Raw genomic sequence first — 18,759 nt, forward strand, 5'->3', positions numbered from 1 at the left:
TCTTTTATTGTGAATGAATACCTGAAATTTTGTGCTGCATGCATCAGTTATTATCGTGTTGAAAAGGGCTTTATTGACCATCTAGTTCAGGACTCTCACTGGCCCAAAAAGGAAAATTAAAGATAAAGCCATGGGACCCATTGTAAAGATAAAGTTCAGGCAATGAAATGGAATACTGTTGTTTTTGTTTTTTTCTTTTCTAAGTAGCCTCTAGGCCCCACGTGGGGCTTGAACTCACAACCCCAAGATCAAGAGTTGCATGCTTTACTGACTGAGCCAGCCAGGTGCCCTGAACATTTTTTGAAAAGGAAAAACATAACATAAACTGTCTCAGGATAGAACAGAAAGTTTCGTCTAGTTTAGAAAAAACGTGGAAATATTTTACTTTGTTAAAATCCCAGGAGGTATGGATGGGTAGGAGAATGATTTAACCATTTTTTAGATTAAATATGGAATACATTTTTAGGTAGACATGTTTGGATTATATGAAATATTTCCCCTTCATAGAGCACTACTTCCCCATTGTGTGGGTTTTGTTTGTTTCTTTATTTTATACCTTAGCATGTAAATTAAATGTGTGTATGTGAATGTGTATGTATTTTGTATTATATATATTTAAAATCCTTGGGATTTAAGAAAATAAAAATGTACTAAAGTTTAAAATACACTTAAAAAACCACACTTTATAGTCACAGGCAAACACCTTTTCTGTGGAAATAAACTAGTATATTATTTAGATAATATGATATATGAAGTACAACTTTAGCATAATGAGACCACTTCCTGTAAACCACAGAAGAAGATAAGTCTCTTCATCTTACAGGTTCACTTGATACAGTGTATCACCTCTGCGACCCCAAAATAGGAAGCCAAATACTCAGAATATCTAACTTTTCTGAAAGGATTTTGAATTAAGTTTTTACTACTTACTTTTAGAATTCAATTCCACATAGTAATTTTACAAGTGACATTATTCCACCTTTCTTCTTGTGGGTTAAGGAGAATATCTGTGTGATCCTAAGTGTTTTGAGTATAAACCATTTTAAGAGTGCTGGGTAATTAGAATATATGGTGAGAGTAGCTATCATGCGTTTGGTATGTAAGTTATGATGGAAAGCTTATGACAGCAGGAGTAATTACTGATATGCTAAGACTATTTCACCAGGGATCTGTTTGATGCCTTTGTGTGAATCTCTGTAGGTCTGAGTGTTCCGGGGGAGGGTTATTATTATAATTTCTGTTGTCGTATATTTATTACTAAGAAAAATTGATGTTTTCTTTCTCAGTATGTATTTTAAGTTTTAAATCTTATTTTCATTTATGTCTGCTTTTAATAGGTTTTATATTTCAAAAGGTGCTGTAGTAGATCAGTTGGGTGGAGATTTAAATTCGACACCTCTTCACTGGGCCATCAGGTAAAGATTTCTTGAAACACTGAAATTGCTGTTCAGAGTCACGGTGACTTAAGTTCATTTTCTGAATCTTGTAGACTAGCACTTTCTGGCAGAACTTTCTGTGACGATGGAAATGTTCTATTTTGTGCCATCGAGTATTGTGGCTACTAGCCACATAGGAAATGTGAAATGTGGCTAATGCAACTAAGGAAATGAATTTTTAATTTTATTTAATTTTAACTAATTTGAATTTAAATAGCCAATGTGCCTAGTAACTATCATATCGGGAAACTGCTGTTGTGGGCCATAAGAAAGGCTTTCTTTCCCTTTTTTCCCTTTCATTAAAAAAAGAAAATTATAGTTTTGGGACAGTATATTTTTTTTGTTTAATTTAGGGTCCCACTATGATGCTAAAACTGAAATATGTGTATTATACTTTCTTATAATCAAAATAAGTATCTTTTATAGCTGATCACATGGATAAAGTGATAAGTCAGTGAACTGTAAACTTACTTAGTGTTTTTCTCTGGAATATATTGGCCATTTGAAGCTGAAATTAATATGTGCCTGTCTTGATACTTAACAGTTTCTTCATCTGTCATTTCTTTTTAAAGTTTTATTTATTTTGTGAGAGAGAGATTGGGGGAGGGGCAGAGGGAGAGATGGAATTGGTGCTTACAGTTCCAAGCCCCATGCCGGGCCCGAACTCAAAAACCCCAAGATCATTACCTGAGCTGAAGTCGAGAGTCTAGTGCTTAACCAGCCGAGCCAACCAGATGCTCCTCTTCATCTGTCATTTTATTTCCAGTCTCTGGTTGGTGGGGTTGACGTGAACCTAGAACTAAAATGAGTACTTGTTTATTTAAGACAGGAGTGGAATCTTTTTCCCACTGCCCAGAATTTTGAAGAATCTAAGGTTAACCAACTCATCCCTTTTGAGCAAGTGGGGTGCAATGCTTTACATGGAAAATGAGCCATATTCAAATGTAGAAGTCTGTAGTTCCTAAGAATAATATTATCATAGTATATACCTGCAATCTGAATGTTATACCTCAATTCTCATGATTATTTCTTGGTTTTAAAATAACAACAGTGAAGTATACGTGGTTTTGAAGTTTTCATTTTCAGGGGCACCTGGGTGGTTCAGTCAGTTAAGTGTCTGACTTTGGCTCAGGTCCTGATCTCATGGTTTGTGAGTTGGAGCCCTGAGTTGGGCTCTGTGCTGACAGCTCGGAGCCTGCAGCCTGCTTCGGATTCTGTGTTTCCCTCTCTCTCTGTCCCTCCCCTGCTCGCACTCTGTCTCTCTCAAAAATAAATAAACGTTAAAAAATTTTTTTTAAGTTTTTATTTTTAGCATTAGTCATGTATAATAATTATTATTATACATGTATTATTTATACGTTATAGCAACACAAGGTTTGATAATAGATTGGAAGGTTATTAAGTGTATTACCTGCATTCAAGAAGGACTGTCCAGATAGCCCTAAGTTTGGAGTGTCAAAGTGAAATACATTTGGACAGTCTCCAGTGTTTTGAAAGTCTGTTCGGAAATACTCTTTGTATCGAACCAAAATCTCTCATGTTTTAAAGTTGTTGTTTTTTTTTTAATATTTATTTATTTTTGAAAGAGAGAGAGCGAGAGAGAGAATATGAATAAGCAGGGGAGGGGCAGACAGACAGGGAGACACAGAATCCGAAGCAGGCTCCAGGCTCCGAGCTGTCAGCACAGAGCCCGATGTGGGGCTCGAACCCACGAACCACGAGCTCATGACCTGAACTGAGGTCGGACACTTAACCGACTGAGCCACCCAGGTGCCCCCCGAATCTCTCATGTCTTAGGGATACCAGTTTCTTCCTGAAATTTTTTCTTTTACTGCATGCTGTAGAAAACGGTGTAATTTTTACTCTCTATTTGCAGACAAGGACATTTGCCTATGGTCATATTATTACTCCAGTATGGAGCCGACCCCACTCTCATTGATGGGGAGGGATTCAGCAGCATCCACCTGGCAGTATTATTTCAACACATGCCTATTATAGCATATCTCATCTCAAAAGGACAGGTATGTTTAGAAACATATCTTATACTCCAGCTGCTGTGAATCTGAAGAGATTGGGAGGATGATTAGTAGTAGGTCTGCCCTCAGTTTTAGAGTATATGTTATGGGTATCAAATATTCAAATATTAGTCCCAGTAAGTCTAGGTATTGAATGCTGCTTTTCCAGCTTCATTGGAGCAAAAAGGACAGGTCATTTAGCTCAGTAACATGTAATAGATGTTTTTGAAACTTGTAAGCCTATAATAGATTTTCTTATGATCCCAGTAATTTGCAGAGTTTTTCAAAAACATGACTTCAAAAGCCTGTATTTTTCTTCTGGTTGAATGTAGAAATGGTAGTCAGATCACTAAATGAACCCATCATTTGCTTTCATTATTTGAGTGCAAATAGGAGACCAATTTGAATGTGTGCTTCTTATTGTTCTCTAAAGTAATTCCATGAAAAATGACTTGCCTTAAGAGGCATCCATTTATGGCACAGGTTAAATTATAGGGTATTGGCAGTGGGAGTCTCCCTGTCAGCCATACTTGCCTGGGATATGCTTTCTGGTAGCAGAGTGGTTTCTGTATCAGCAGACTCGCCTATAGCAGGCGTGGAAACATGTTTGCACAAATGCTGTTGGAATGATTGTGTTCCTTTTAAATAAGCACTTTCTCTCAGACTTAGCCCACTGAAGTAGAATAATTATAACCTCCTGGGTCTCATTTTGGGAAGACGTTTGAGGAGGAGCCCTGTTTGCTTCTCCTTGGGCTCTTTCCCAAGTTGTATTCCTCCAAGGCCCAAGAGACACTTCGGTAACTGAAACTCTTTCCTTGACTTGGTTAGAACTATTATTGTGCACCTCAAACACGGGCCCATTTTATTAAAAGGAGCATATCCTTATGGAGATATGGTTTCCTTCCCCACCCCCACCCCCATATTATAAAAAATAGAAAAGAACTTTTCATGTTTTAGCCTTTGACACATAAGTCCAAAATTACAATGAGTTGCCTCAGAAAAGATAGAGGTTTCATTGTCACTGGAAGTGTTTACATGGAGACTGGGTGGCTTTGCGTAAGACATGATAATTTGAATTACTGTGTCAGGTAAGGTCTAAACTAGATGACTCCTAAGGTCTCTTATATCTGATGGTGATTGTCAGCATTTTCCTCTTTCCCTTCGCTTTCTTCCATTCACATCGTGCAACACTTAGAAGCGTATATTCAGATTTTTCCTTTATGAGTATTTTGTAGAAATCAATGGATTTTCACCCTTTAGGTGAGAAGCAGAACACTGTTTTGTTCAAATGATATCAGAACGCTTCTTGTAAAAGCAATGGTGATGTTGAATGTATTAAAGAGATACTTCTATTAAAGAGATAATTCTATTAAAGAGAGAATTTTGACTGTGTTTACAGTTAGGCTGATTGACTCTTCTTTTCGAACAGAGTGTGAATATGACAGATTTAAATGGGCAGACACCTCTCATGTTATCAGCTCACAAAGTCCTTGGGTAAGTAAGTCTAACTGACTTGCCTTTTTCTGATTCTTGGTTCTAACAATTTCTTTTCTGTGTGTATAATTTTAAGTAGCCTAGTCTATGTTGAGATGATACTACATTCTGAAGATTTTCTACCCTGTGACTGTGGTGTGAACGTTTAATATAGTTACAGCTAGAAAAGCACCACTGAAATGAAATTTCTCTTCTGATAGCTTTGGGGAACAATTTGAAAACTGCTAATAAGAAAAAAATTTCCTTATAGAGCAGGTAGAGATTTTATAGCATATGCTGTGAAACATGGCTTATATTTCTCAGTTTGCATTTTTTAAAAAAATGACTACAGGTTTAAATGTTCTCAAAGTTTGAAATCGAGATGATAAAATCTTTCCAGACAACAGTATGTTTTAAGGTTCTCTGACATTGTTGACTGCTCTGAAAATAGCAGATTTTGAATATCTATGAATATGAATATGGTCTGTTTATATGTTTCTATCAGGTACTTACATGTTTAAGTTTTTCTGTTTGTTTATAAACACATATGATTAATGACCACCATGTAGTCTAACTTCTGGTATTCTTCTGTTCAAATACTTGCTACAGTTTTGCCTTTATGAATTTGTGTTGTGCTTAATTTCTGATTCTACTTTTACTTAGGATTTCTCTCCTAGGATCCAAGGTAGTTGTGATGCCATTTCCTTTTGATCATGGAGTGCTGGGGCTGAGGGTTGAATTTTGTTAAAAAGCATTTTGTCTTTTTCGCTGACAACTCTGAGGTCAGATAATAGTGTTTAAAGATGTTGATAGAATACATAAAATAGAATACTGCTTTATTAAAAGAATCTCTTGAGTAGTCATGAAGGAAGCGAAGGTATTTATGGTAAAGTAAAAATATTTTCTTGAACTCTGCCTTTTAGTCCATAGGTTTCTAAGATAAATGAATGTTTTAGGACATTATTTATGCCTGCTTTATTTAATAATTGGTTAAAGGAAGCATGGAAGTCAGCTTTTGGTTTATCTCCTCAAATATAGTGCTGTGTACATTTAGTTTTTAATTAGATAAATAACGTAGCATTGGCCCAAGTTAAATTCAGAATAAAAAAAAAAAAAGGTAAGCACTACAATAACTACATGAAAGTAAAAGTTTGAAAAACAAAAGCAGTTATTCCAGCATATTGATGTTGAAATTATCGTATTTGTATTGCCGACTATCACATAATAGATGTCTTTTTTTGGAGGTGCATCTCTCCTATTAGCCCCTGGAATAGGACTCTGCACAAAGAAGTTTCTCGATCTTCAGAATACTTAACTGAGTGGTTAATTTATATGTTAGCTTAAAAGATTCATTATTTGCATTTACCTTTCAAATCATTCATCTCTCTAATACTCCTTGGTATTTTATTGTTTTGAGACAGGCCAGAACCAACTGGATTTCTTTTAAAGTTTAATCCTTCTCTCAGTGTGGTTGATAAAATACACCAAAACACTCCACTCCACTGGGCAGTTGCAGCGGGAAATGTTAATGCTGTAGATAAACTTTTGGAAGCCGGTTCTAGCCTGGACATCCGAAATGTTAAGGTATGACCAGGTATTTATCTCCTTTAGTTTATTATATATTCAGTTAGAAAATTAGTACATCAACATAAACATAAGCTATACACATATTTTTCAATTACCACAAGATAAATAACCAACGACAGTAACTGACTACTTCCAGAATGAATACACTGAGTCTATGATTCTGCTGATTTCTTGTACAATGTTTAACACCCATACTCTATCAAAAATATAATTGAACTTTCTCTCTCTCTCTCTCTCTTTCTCTCTCTCTCTCTTTTTTTTTTAAGGGCGAAACACCTCTTGATATGGCTCTACAAAACAAAAATAGGCTCATTATTCACATGCTAAAAACAGAAGCCAAAATGAGAGCTAACAAAAAGTTCAGACTCTGGAGGTGGCTGCAGAAATGCGAGGTATTTTCATATGGGTCCTGTTCTGTGGGCCGTAAGAACCGTTTTATTCATTTGTCTTTCTGTTTTTAAGGCAAATCAGGGGGGAAACCAGGATGAAACCAGGGAGTTGGCTTAGGGCTGCATTATATCCACTGGTCACATCTGCCCCATGTGTCCCATAGCCCAGAGTTGGAAGTGTGGCACTTTCATTGGCAATTTACTATTGGTCCTCAGCTAGATGGCTCTAAAGCTACATGTTATCTTGCGAATATCATAGCAGACTTCCACATTTACTTAATGAATGAATTGAAACAGATGATTTAAATTCTTAGAGTAGCAAGAGGAAAATTTGTTTTTACTGAAAATCTTTTTCAAGGGGCAAACAGTAGCATTCAATGTTTTGTTAGAATCATGAGGAGTTAGCAGACTCCACAAAATGAAAACATCTAGAATTTCAAGAGATGACCCCCAGTTTTATGCTTTGTTCAACTTGGCAGTTCTTCTGAGTGATGTCTTCCTGAACTTAACAGTTAAACTGATGGGGAAAGTTAAGAAGTTCAGCTTATTCTCATAAAAATCTAGCCCTAGTAGTGTCGTATTAGTCATAATTCAAATTGTTAAAATGGGGTGTTGAACTGATTCTGTTTTTAATGTTTTCAGATATGAAAGACGGCATCATCTTTTCTAATGATGATTAGTAATTATACTCTCAGAACGATTCTAAATTCACAGAGCCCAGATTTCTCTGCAGAGGTTCATTATGAATACTGCATCTATTTTGCATTCAGGCGTGTAGAGGGAGAGAGGAAGAAGTAACTGCTACTCCTCAGTATCCTTTGCCAGCTCCTCTGCTTCTCCCCTACCCTTATTGGTAGGGTGACCCAAGATTTTGTTCTTGGGCCTCTTTTTTTATCCATTCATTCCCTTGGTGATCTCATGCACCTCCATGGCGTTAAATGCCGTGTGTGTATTGACAGCTCCCAAAGTTATCTTCAGTCCAGATCTTTCCAGACTCCTATATCGAATTACCTACTTGATTTATCCAGTTCAATGTCTTATAGATATCTCCAATATACATATCCAAAACTGAACTCCGGATCTTTTTCCCACCCCGCCCCAACCACTCCACCTACAGCCTGTCCCTTCTCAGTAGGTGGCAACTCCAGTCTTCAGTCATTTTTGTCTTTTCTCTGTCATGCCATGTATCCAGTCCGTTAGGAAAACACATTGGCTAATTCTGCCCTCAGTATATATCCAGAATCTGACCTCTTCTCACTGTTCCACCAATGGCATTTTGGTCCAGCCGCCAGTGTCTTTCCTGCGGCTTACTGCAGTTGTCTGTCATCCCCCTGCTCCCACTCACCTCTAGTCCATTCCCAGCTGAGCAGCCAGGTGAATCTTTTTTTTTTTTAACTTATTTTTGAGGCAGGGGAAGGGGCAGAGAGAGAGGGAGAGAGAGGATCTGAAGTGGGCTCTGTGCTGACAGCAGAGGCCCCGATGCAGTGTAAACTGTGAGATCATGGCCTGAACTGAAGTTGGATGCTCAACTGACTGAGCCACCCAGGCGTCCACTGATGAATCTTTTAAAATGTAGGTCAGATCCTGTCATTCATCTGCTCAGAATCCTGTGATGTCTCCCCCTTTCTCCTAGAATAAAAGCCCAAGTCCTTTTCAGTGACTTACGAGGCCCTGTGTGATCCAGCTGTTTATATGGTATTAAACCACTTAATACATTTGGCTGTCATCTTCTGCTAGAATTTAAGCTCCATGAGAGAAAAACCTTAAATTCATGATGTGTCCCAAGTGCTTAGAACAGTGCTCCAGCATATAGCATACAATGGAATATTTATTGAGTGAGTAAATAGTGTGGCTCATTTATGAGTGTTATATCTGGGATTGAACTTTGAGATCCAGGGGCTCCTGGGTGGCTCAGTTGGTTGAGCGTCTGACACTTCATTTCAGCTTAGGTCATGATCCCAGGGTCATGGGATCAAGCCCTGTGTTGGGCTCTGCAGTGGGCATGGATCCTGCTTGGGATTCTCTCTCTCTCCCTTTGCCCTTCTTCCCCACTTGTGCTCGCTCTCTCTCTCTCTCTCTCTCTCTCTTTCTCAAATTAAAAAGAAAGAAAAAATTTGAAATCCATATTTAATTCTTATTTCTGTTCTGAGATTATGTTGCTCATAGATTCTAAGTTTACTACCTTTAAAAAAAATCTAAATTTGATTACCTCGCAAATTAGATTTAGGATTTTATTTTTTTTAATTTTTATATATTTTTTTAAAGTTTATTTATTTTGAGGGAGACAGAGACATCATGAGCCGGGGTGAGAGGGGTCATAGAGAGAGGGGTAGAGAGAATCCCAAACAGGCTCCGCACCATCCGCCCAGAGCCCGACACGGGGCTCAAACTCATGAACTGTGAGATCATGACCTGAGCTGAAACCAAGAGTCAGACATTTAACTGATATAGGACTTTAAAAGATTTGATAGCATTTGAAAGTATTCATCCTCAGAACACTTAGAGAAGTAAAAGTGGAAGAAAATAGGGCAGAATATATTTTTTCCCTTTGCCGTTGCAAAAGCCTTACTGACTTCCAAGGTCATGTATATCGCAGTTAAGGGACTGCATTGCAGAAATATGGTGCCTGGCTTCAGTACAGACAGTCACACTGTTGGTTCTTAGACATTTCATTCTTTTCACTTTGCCGGCATAAACCTAAATGATTAGCATCCCAAGGATATGTTTCAGTCTTTGGCCTCCGTGTGACATTTGACAACTGAGAATTACTCCTTTCTCGAAACTTGAATCTTCCTTGGCTTTGCTGGGACCTTTCTCCTGTGTTCGCATCCTGCCTTTCTGGTCACACCAGTCACTCTTCGTTACCTTTGACAACTTAGCTTTTTTCCCCTTCAGCATTTGTGTTGGCAAAGATTCTGCCCCTCTCTACCTTGCACACAGTCCTTGGGATGTTACTGGTTCATGGCTTTCCAGATTATATACTGACGAATACAAAGTTTTCTCCTGGGTGGTCGACCGCTTTTCTGACTGCCTCCTGGCTATCTCCCCATAGGCATCTGAAATTCCACATGCCTCCAACTGTCGTCTTTTCTGCGGACTTGTTCCCTCTGACCTTTATTAAGGGATGGCACCATCTGGTGTCCAGGCTGGAACTGTTGCACTCTCCACCTTGAGCCTTGGGTGTCCTGATTTTTGTGTGGTCCCTTTGTTTTGCTTTGTGCTTTCTGACCTACGATACTGTTTGAAAGAAATTATTTTTAAAAATGTCAGCTCTCATTAGCACTCCTCTGAAAGACCCCTGTTTCTTGGAGGGGAAGAAAGCATAAGAAAACATGTTTAGGCAATATTTTATAAAATCTAAGGTTTTTAAAGGATTGTTTCCAAGACTGGTAATTTTCTCAGACTTCACATTTACTAATCAGCAATTTTGAAGAACAACTGTGTTCTGCTGTTGTATTAATAGTTATATATTTCAGAAGAAGTTCTTCTGTGGTACTAATCATTATTAGATACTTAGGAGGTGAAATCCATAAGGTTCTAAAATTCTGAATCTCTTAATAGCTCTTCCTGCTGCTGATGCTTTCTGTGATTACCATGTGGGCTGTTGGATACATACTGGACTTCAATTCAGATTCTTGGCTTTTAAAAGGATGTCTTCTAATAACATTGTTTTTTCTGACATCTTTGCTTCCAAGGTGTGTATATTAGTCATTGCAAGGCTGGTTATTGCATTTCCGTGTGATTGTTTATTTCTGTTAATTAGCTGAAATCGCAGTTTTTACTGAGCTCTGAATGTTATTTACCACATAGAAACGTCTTCAGGGGTGGTGGGAGGGAAGGGCTTTGGTAGCATACGATTTGGCTAAAAGCAGATTGGTCAACCCAGTAGTTTGATTGAATTGGCAACTGGTAGGAAATAAAGACCCTAGCTCATTTTTTGAATGGTTGATTTTGGTAAATAATGAGATTTTTGTAAGTGTTTTGCATCTTGAAGCACTTTTGCCCACTTTTCAGAAATTGTGTTTTTTCCTTGATCTGAATTCATTTTAAGCTCGTAATTTTTGCTTTTAAGGTTTTTTAGTTGAAACGGCCTAACTGAAATGTAGGAAATTATAAAATGGTAACTGTGGGATGGCTCTATTTTTAGGAAAATATACACGATTGTATTTAGTCATGGTTAAGGGTCAAGTTGCCTGGATTCAAGTCAGGCTTTACCACACAGCAGTCTGACCTTTAGCAAGTTGCTTTACCTCTCTGTGCCTCACTTTTTTCATCTATAAAAATGAGGATAACAGTTGTGACAATGCCTGCTTTATCGTTAAGACATGTACAATGGCTGGAACCATGGCTGACACACAGTACCCAGCAGTCATACCACACCCCAGTCTCTTCCTTCTTTCAGTAAAATGGCATCCAGTTCCCCGTGTGAATAACGACTGTCATCCTTGGATTACTGTTGTGTTCCATTCTTCCCTTCCCACATCCAGCTCATCACCACGTCCTTCCTGTTCTTTCTCCAGTTGGTCGGCTCTTATCCCTGATTTATAGTTCATCCCCACTTAGCAATCAGGGTGGTCTTTTTAAAAGGCAAACAGTTTCCTTTTTTTCTCTCTGCTTAATGGCTTCCACTGACTTTTCTGCGTCTTCAAAATAAAATCCAAACTCCTTGCCTGTGAGGTGTCATGTGATTCGATCTCTCCCTTTGGACTTCATCTCTTTCCTCTCTTCCCTTCTCTGCTCTTCTGCCCCCTTTCTGTTTCTAAAGCACATTGAGCTCATGCCTCTCCTGGGCCTTGACTCTTGCTTAGGTCTTTGTCTGAAGTGTTCTGATACCATATCGTTTTAGAGCAGGAGACACAGCCATTCAGGCCTCAGGACCAGTGTCACCTCCTTAGGCCATCCCTGAATAACTCTGCATCACCCTGTTTGATTTTCTTCATGGCACTTACTCACCGTTTCCTGGAGTGTTAAGGCCCATGCAAGCAGGAAATGTTTCTCTTTTCAATTTTCAGTAAATGTAAACTTTCATTTACTGAATGAAAGAAAAATGTAAAGTATGATGATGATCCATAGAAAAGGATCTAAAAGGATCTCTCTTCAGGGTGTGATGTTGAGTATTCCTATGCCTTTTTTTGCTTGCCAGCATTTTCTGGAATAAGCATGAGCTGCTTGGGTAATAAGGAAAAACAAAATATTAGAGGAATCTTACCTCTTGGTCACTCAAGAGCAAGACGGTTGGAAATGAATTAGAATATAAGTGTAAAGTAAAAACTTATATTTCTGAAAAATAACAAAATGCCTAAAATTGTCTGCTGTACAGAAAACTTATAACTTAGAGATATTTATACATTTTCCACTAAGTAGATTGTGAGTTGGTTGCCAAAGAAATTTTAAGCCAAATCACCAGAAATCGCATTGATCACTTTCGGGTTTTTGTGTTTTCTCTTTCAGAGAGAAAGCAAGAGCTGACAGTATCTACTCACCTAGGATAGGAGCATTTGAGATTTTGTTTGTTTCAGTAGAAACCAACATTGTACAAAAGTTTATAGGAAACTTTTATTTTTGCTGACAGTGAGTGGAGGGCTTTGTATGCTAGACTTGGCATATGGACACGATTCACATGGGACACAAATGCATATGGCAGCTTTATCCATACTGCTTTTATTTCATACCCTTCTGTAGAGACCTCGTCTCATGGAGGTAGGCAGCTGCAAACTTCTACTCTTCTTTAAGCTCCAGGCGCAGTTGCCTATTGATCCAGGCTGCTACGTGATGCCTGTTCGAAGCACACAGGTCGTGGTAGCAGACGCTTACAAATTAGGTAGTTCACTGCACTGCTTAATTCATTCAGACACATCTGCGCTGCCTAATCTCAGGCAGGTCATGCTGTGGACGTTACGTGGGGTCTATTTGGCCTGTTCTGGTCACGTATTATGTGCCCGAGGCTTGGAACCTTCAGTTTTTCTCAAATATTTTATCATAATTACACTTCTGATCTTGATAGCTTTTAAAGAATCCTTTTCTTACCCATCATCAACCATTATTTTTTCCTGGTATAAATTTTAAAATAGATCCAGGTAAACCATATTCCTGCATGGATTTGCTCTATTGAGTATTTAACATGAAAGACAGATTTTTTTTTCTTTTGAAGCTACAGTATTAACATTTGAGTAAGTTCTGTGCGGACTTTCACGTTGCTCGTTACCCAAGCGAGAGGGTTAGTGTTTGATGACTAAGGCCACTTTCAGCCTTTATTTCTTCTTTTTATGTTCAGTGTCCGCTTCTCAAGCTGGTTGTGGGATAAAGCTGCTTAAGGTCGTGTGCATCTGTTATGGTTTAAAAGTATACTGCTAGCCTCCAGAAGAAAGCTTGTTAAATGTGAAGGTGAATCTCTGAAGTATTTAAAATTTTTGCATTTTGGAATATTTGAAAATATGATATGCCAAAAAGAGAACTACAAATGTGATATTTTTCAATAGAAATAAAGATTCACTGCAAATAGAAAGTTATTGGGAATGAAATAACGTAGAAGTTAGTTTTAAGGACTGGAACATGCATTTCTTGAGTGCTTTACTTTTCTCATGGGTACAGTGGGGTTGAGATGGTGGCGAACTCTTTTTTTTTTAATACTTTTTTTAATGTTTATTTATTTTGAGAGAGAAAGAGCTTGAGTGGGGGAGGGCAAGCGAGAGAGAGAGAGAGATTGAGAGAGAGAGAGAGAGAGAGAGAGAGAGAGAATCCCAAGTAGGCTCTGTGCTGCCAGTGCAAAGCCCAATGTGGGGCTCGATCTCACGAACTTTGACATCATGGCCTGAGCTGAAATCAAGAGTTGGTAGCAGGTCGTGGTAGCATTAACCATGCTTATCCATTTGAGCTTCACCATTTGAGCCACTCAGGTGTCCCACAAACTCTTAATTACTATGTGGAAAGTGGCACATTGGAAGCACTCGGTACTGAAAGCTGTTATTGTTGTTACTTAAGGGAATCGTTATTATTACTGTTATTATTTAAGGGGATTTAGAGTTAAAATTAATATGAACCATACCTGTTTTTACTAATACCATATGTTTATCCTTTTTTCTTTTAGGTTCTTGGTCGGGTATAAGAGTCTCATCTACTTACCAACAGTCTTCCTGCTAAGTTCCATTTTTTGGATATTTGTAACGTGGTTCATCTTATTCTTTCCTCATATCCTTCCAGCTGAAATTTAAATACACATCCCATTTTTCCTTTAAACAATAGTAATGCCATAGTTAGAAATGTAGATATGAGAAGAGATCCAGGGACTATAACTCATATTTGTATGCATTTTAATTATTTTGGTTGAAGACGTTGCATGTTGAAAATCTGCTAAATTCTGGAAATAATCTCCAAACACACCATGGAAGCAGTAGTGTCTAGTATTTATTACTCAGAGGATAGAAACAATAGAGTGAATTATTGTTTTACTTGGACCCGTGAAAATTTGTCGTATTGCCTTGAGATACTCTCCTCAAGGTCAGCAGGTTCTTTTAACTTGGTCGGCAGTTACAGTTGATTAATAAATCTTCTGGGTGCCAAGATGGTCTATAGGGGAGGGATGTTCAGAGAAATGTGTCCTCCTCAGCAGTGGCCAGTGCAGTGTTCCTGTCCAGAGCAATGGATTCTCAGTCTACAGTAAAAATACATTTACATTGCCACCCAGACCAAATGTGAAACAGAAAACGATACTCCTAACGTGTGCTTTACTGTAAAATTCTGTAATTTTATCCTATGCTATTTCGTTTTTTAAAAATGCTGATCACACACAGCCCACTTAATTCTTCTATGAACTGCTAATGGATGGCAACACATGGTTTCAAATAAAAAAAACTCATCCAAGAGATAGGTTTATCACTCGAAGAGCTGGGCTCAGGCCACGGCCAGCTTAAGCGTGTGTTGTGCTCTTCGAGGAGAGTTCTTGGTTTATAGCTAAAGCTGCCATTAGGAGGGAGGCATTTTCTCTAACTTTTTATCTTCCCACCTCTTTCCAAGTTCCCTTTTCCCCTTCCAGAGACTCTAGGAAGCCATTATAACCTTGTTTTCTTTACAGGGTAGGAGAAGAAAGAATGTGGTGGATAGAAATGTACCTGTAAACATATTCCTTTAACTTCTGTGTTAATGTGTCCTTCTGGTAATGGCATTTTTAAAAAGAAAGATGGTGTTTGTGGGAGAAATGCATACAATCAATTCAGGAATATTCTTTTCGTAGAAATCAATGTGAAGTGAAGAAGCATATGAGTTCTCAGAGGGCATATATCTCCTTTCATTATAGCATGTTTATACTTTAATGATATTTGTTTCTGAGCATTTTCTCTAATATTTTTCAAATTCCTTTAATGTAAATGAATGGGGTAGCATACCATGGAGTTCATTTGACTTTTATCAAAAGATGTTATTACACAAAGCCTTTGTCTCATGATTAATGATTTGGGGCAGCTTTTTAAGCACTAGTCTTACTGCCACTAGTTATTGAAGGCTTGCATGATATTATGTGTTATAAAAATACTTTATAAGTAACCACAAGTGTATAAAACAACAGGACAATATACACCCCAAATTATTTGCGGAAATCTCAAGCCTGATAAATTCTAGGATAAGTGACATGATTCTGAGAAGGGATGGCTAATATTTTTGTTGACCAACCCATGTGGCAGGGGAGTAAACACAGTTTTAGATTTGTGTTCCCTGATGATTTTTTTGCAGAATCTATATCAACAAAAAAGTAACTCCACTGTAGTTTTGCAAGCCTCGATCACAGAACCGCATATTCAGTTGAGTTTAATTGCAAGCGGCTTACCATTTGCGAAGATGCTATTACCTCAGAAGAACTGATTTCCAAAGCTAGACAGACTCTTATGTCGGAGTTGATGAGATGGGATCTTTTACTTGCGTGTACAGCAGAAAGCCCTTTGATCTAGGCAGCCATATGCACCTGCTACGGGTGAGTGCATGTCAGTCAGCAGGTGGCACACTTTGCCATCAGATCAGTGTCTTCCAAGCTGAACGGTAAATGTCGTGTGGACTGCCCCGGGTGTGACCGGAGGTGCTGCGCTCAGTTCTGAGTAGACGAATCTTGTCCCAGGTTTTGCCAAGTCTGGGCTTCCCCTCTCACGGTCCTTTATGGGAAAAGTGTCTGGGGCACTGTGGAAAGAGTACTATCTTTGGCATCAGAGTGAGTTTGACTTTGGCTCTCTTTCTTAGGTACCACTGGGCACATTATTGAATTTCACCGAGTCTCAGTTTTTCTGGTAAAAACAACAACAACAAGAAAAGAAAAAAAAAACCCGAGGGATAACAGTACCAAATTTGTGGGATGGCTGCAAGGAATGCTATGATGTCTGTAAAATGCTGACCACGGTCCTCATTGCATAATGGACATTTTGTAAATAATACCTATTCTGTTATTATTCACTCTCCTGAATAAACTCTGTGTAGAAGGCTGCATGTTGAAATTAATTTTAAGGGAGACTCTGGACTGGTTCCTCAGATGATCCCTTCCTTTTGGTGCTTTTTTATATGTTCAGCAAGTAATGTATCTGGCTTTTATGAGGCAGGATCAGGTGGAAGAGATAGGACCTTACCGATGAGTTTGGAGATGAGATGAAGACTCAGGAAAGAAATGGTGAAGCACGGAACGCTACATCTGTGATTCTGGCATGTTCCAGATCAGGTGCAAAAGAGCAAGAGCTTTAAAGCCTGGTGTGGGGAGTGACACAGGTGTCAAGGGGCCACTGTATTCCCCAGTAGTACAAGGATTTGAGTCCACACAAAGGACAACAGCCATCTCACTGTCCCCAGCACTGGTCAGTACAACCCCGCAGTGTGCTTGTTCTGTTTTGAATTCTGTTGTTTTAAGAGAAACATTGACAGACGGGAGCACAGGTGGAGGAGCATGACCAGGAAACTGTGCTGTACAAGGAACAATGTTGCTGCTTATCCTGGAGGTGTGAGCACTGCCTTCCAATGTCAAGTGTTTGGAAGTCCATCATTTGTAAGCCAACGTATTGTATGGAATGGACGTTCGATAAAAATTTATCGAACAAATGAGGAATAAGCTTCTATAGGGTAGATCTAAGGACAGCTATAGTGTAGATCTTTAGCATAGAGCTAAAGGATCTAAAGAAGGAAAACCGGTTAGTCCAAGTTCCAGGAAGGCAGATTTCACTTGAAGAGCTGGGCTCCATATTGAGAGACTTGAACTGCAAAGAGTCACAAGCTAACTGGAGAGGCTGAGCGGTCTATAAATAACTATAAGGTCTAAGTGCCACAGAACAGGCATTTTAGACTCAGGGAAAGGAAAGAATCCTTTCTCTGTAGGGAATCGGGAAAGACCTGCAAGGGGAGGGAGAATAAAGTTAGGCTTGGATGTCCTAAAAGTGTGTTTCTGGAAGTATATGGGGGCAGTGGGGAGCATTTGAGGTTAATGAACCACACAAAGCAAGGGCATGGAAGCAAGGAACATTTGGCTTTCCTATGAGGGGTTAGATGCATTCATTTTACTTAGAGAGGATCCAGTGATTCTCCTGGGATTTGTTTTGAAAGTTATTCAGAACAGGAGGCCAAAGTTCAGTCACTTCAATATGCAGAATCATCATGTGATTCAACTGAATGTATTTTTGAGAATGTGTTGTGTTTTGATCAAGATTTTGTGGAAAGAAAATGGGATGTGATTCTTTAAAGGCCTTGACCTATGTGCTCTTTATCAGTGTTCTTAATCCAATCTAAGTAAGCTTCATTTGTTAGAATTTCATTTCACACAACCGTTCTAGATCCTATGTATTTCTTAAAGCCAGGCCCTTCTGCAGACAAAGTGATAACCTAACTTTTTTTTTTTCCTCTAAATGTTTATTTATTTATTTTGAGAGACAGAGAAAGAACAAGCAGGGGAGGGGTAGAGAGAGAGGGGAGAGAGAATTTCAATCAGGCTCCTTGTTGTCAGTGCCACGCCTGATGTGGGGCTTGAACTCATGAACCGTGAAGTCATGGCCTGAGCCAAAATCAAGAGTTGGGCACTCAACTCACTGAGCCGCCCAGGTGCTCCCAAACTGATAAACTAATAAACCAACAAGATTTGTTCCTGCCTCCCTGAACCAGATGTGGTTGTGCTAGTTTTTGTGGGTCACAGCAGTGCTTCTTAAACTCTGTTGTGCATGTGGATCCCCTGAGGATCTTGTTAAAATCCAGAGTCTGGTTCTGCAGGTCTGGGGTGAAGTCTGAAGTGACGCCTTTCTCGCAAACTCCCAGGTAAAGCCATTGCTGTGAGTCTATGGACCACACTTTGAATAGCAAGGGTTTAGAGTCTATTTTATGGCTGCCTTTTCCACTCCAAAGTTTGGCACAAGACAGCCTGATAATACCTTGGAAGGCAGATGTGGTTACTGTGTTGGTAATGACTTAAACTGGGCAAGGAGAATTGGTTTACTACTGGTATACTGGCTTATTACTTACTGCACCTTCATTTGTCTTTCCCTGGAGCAAAGTTTTACTTTTTATACAAAGAATTTGTACTGCTTCAAAAACATTTCCAAGTGGGCAATATTTATCCTTGAAATACTTTTTATCTTAATGTGTCTATAGTACCTTCCTTTCCCAAAATAGTACTCGATTTGTAATTAATTTGCAAAGAGCAGTTTTTTAATTTCTAAATCGCTACAGCCTAATACAGTGACAGGCATTAATTAAACTTGCCATTACTAAATTTTTGCAAGCATTTATCTACTGTATAAGGAAATATTTTTAATTGGAATCTCTGAATCAAATGGTTTGTTTCTTTGAATGATTTTGTTAAAATGACTGATAATTATTCTTTTAGATGCTTACAGGAGAGCCATGGTAACA

General features: G+C 38.6%; 1 protein-coding gene across 2 annotated transcripts in view; it reads left to right on the plus strand.

Annotated features, from left to right (window-relative positions):
• ZDHHC13 (zinc finger DHHC-type palmitoyltransferase 13) overlaps positions 1-18,759 on the plus strand; it is a 51,871-nt gene that overhangs the window by 17,925 nt on the left and 15,187 nt on the right. For both annotated transcript variants that reach the window (XM_043580784.1, XM_043580785.1), the window contains exons 4-10: positions 1,338-1,415; positions 3,313-3,457; positions 4,881-4,945; positions 6,346-6,508; positions 6,778-6,903; positions 10,462-10,595; positions 13,988-14,088. In XM_043580784.1, coding sequence (XP_043436719.1) covers positions 1,338-1,415; positions 3,313-3,457; positions 4,881-4,945; positions 6,346-6,508; positions 6,778-6,903; positions 10,462-10,595; positions 13,988-14,088 — 812 coding nt within the window. The remainder of the gene's footprint in view (positions 1-1,337; positions 1,416-3,312; positions 3,458-4,880; positions 4,946-6,345; positions 6,509-6,777; positions 6,904-10,461; positions 10,596-13,987; positions 14,089-18,759) is intronic.

Source organism: Prionailurus bengalensis, chromosome D1 (genome assembly GCF_016509475.1).
Source record: "Prionailurus bengalensis isolate Pbe53 chromosome D1, Fcat_Pben_1.1_paternal_pri, whole genome shotgun sequence".
Classification (NCBI taxonomy): Eukaryota; Metazoa; Chordata; class Mammalia; order Carnivora; family Felidae; genus Prionailurus; species Prionailurus bengalensis.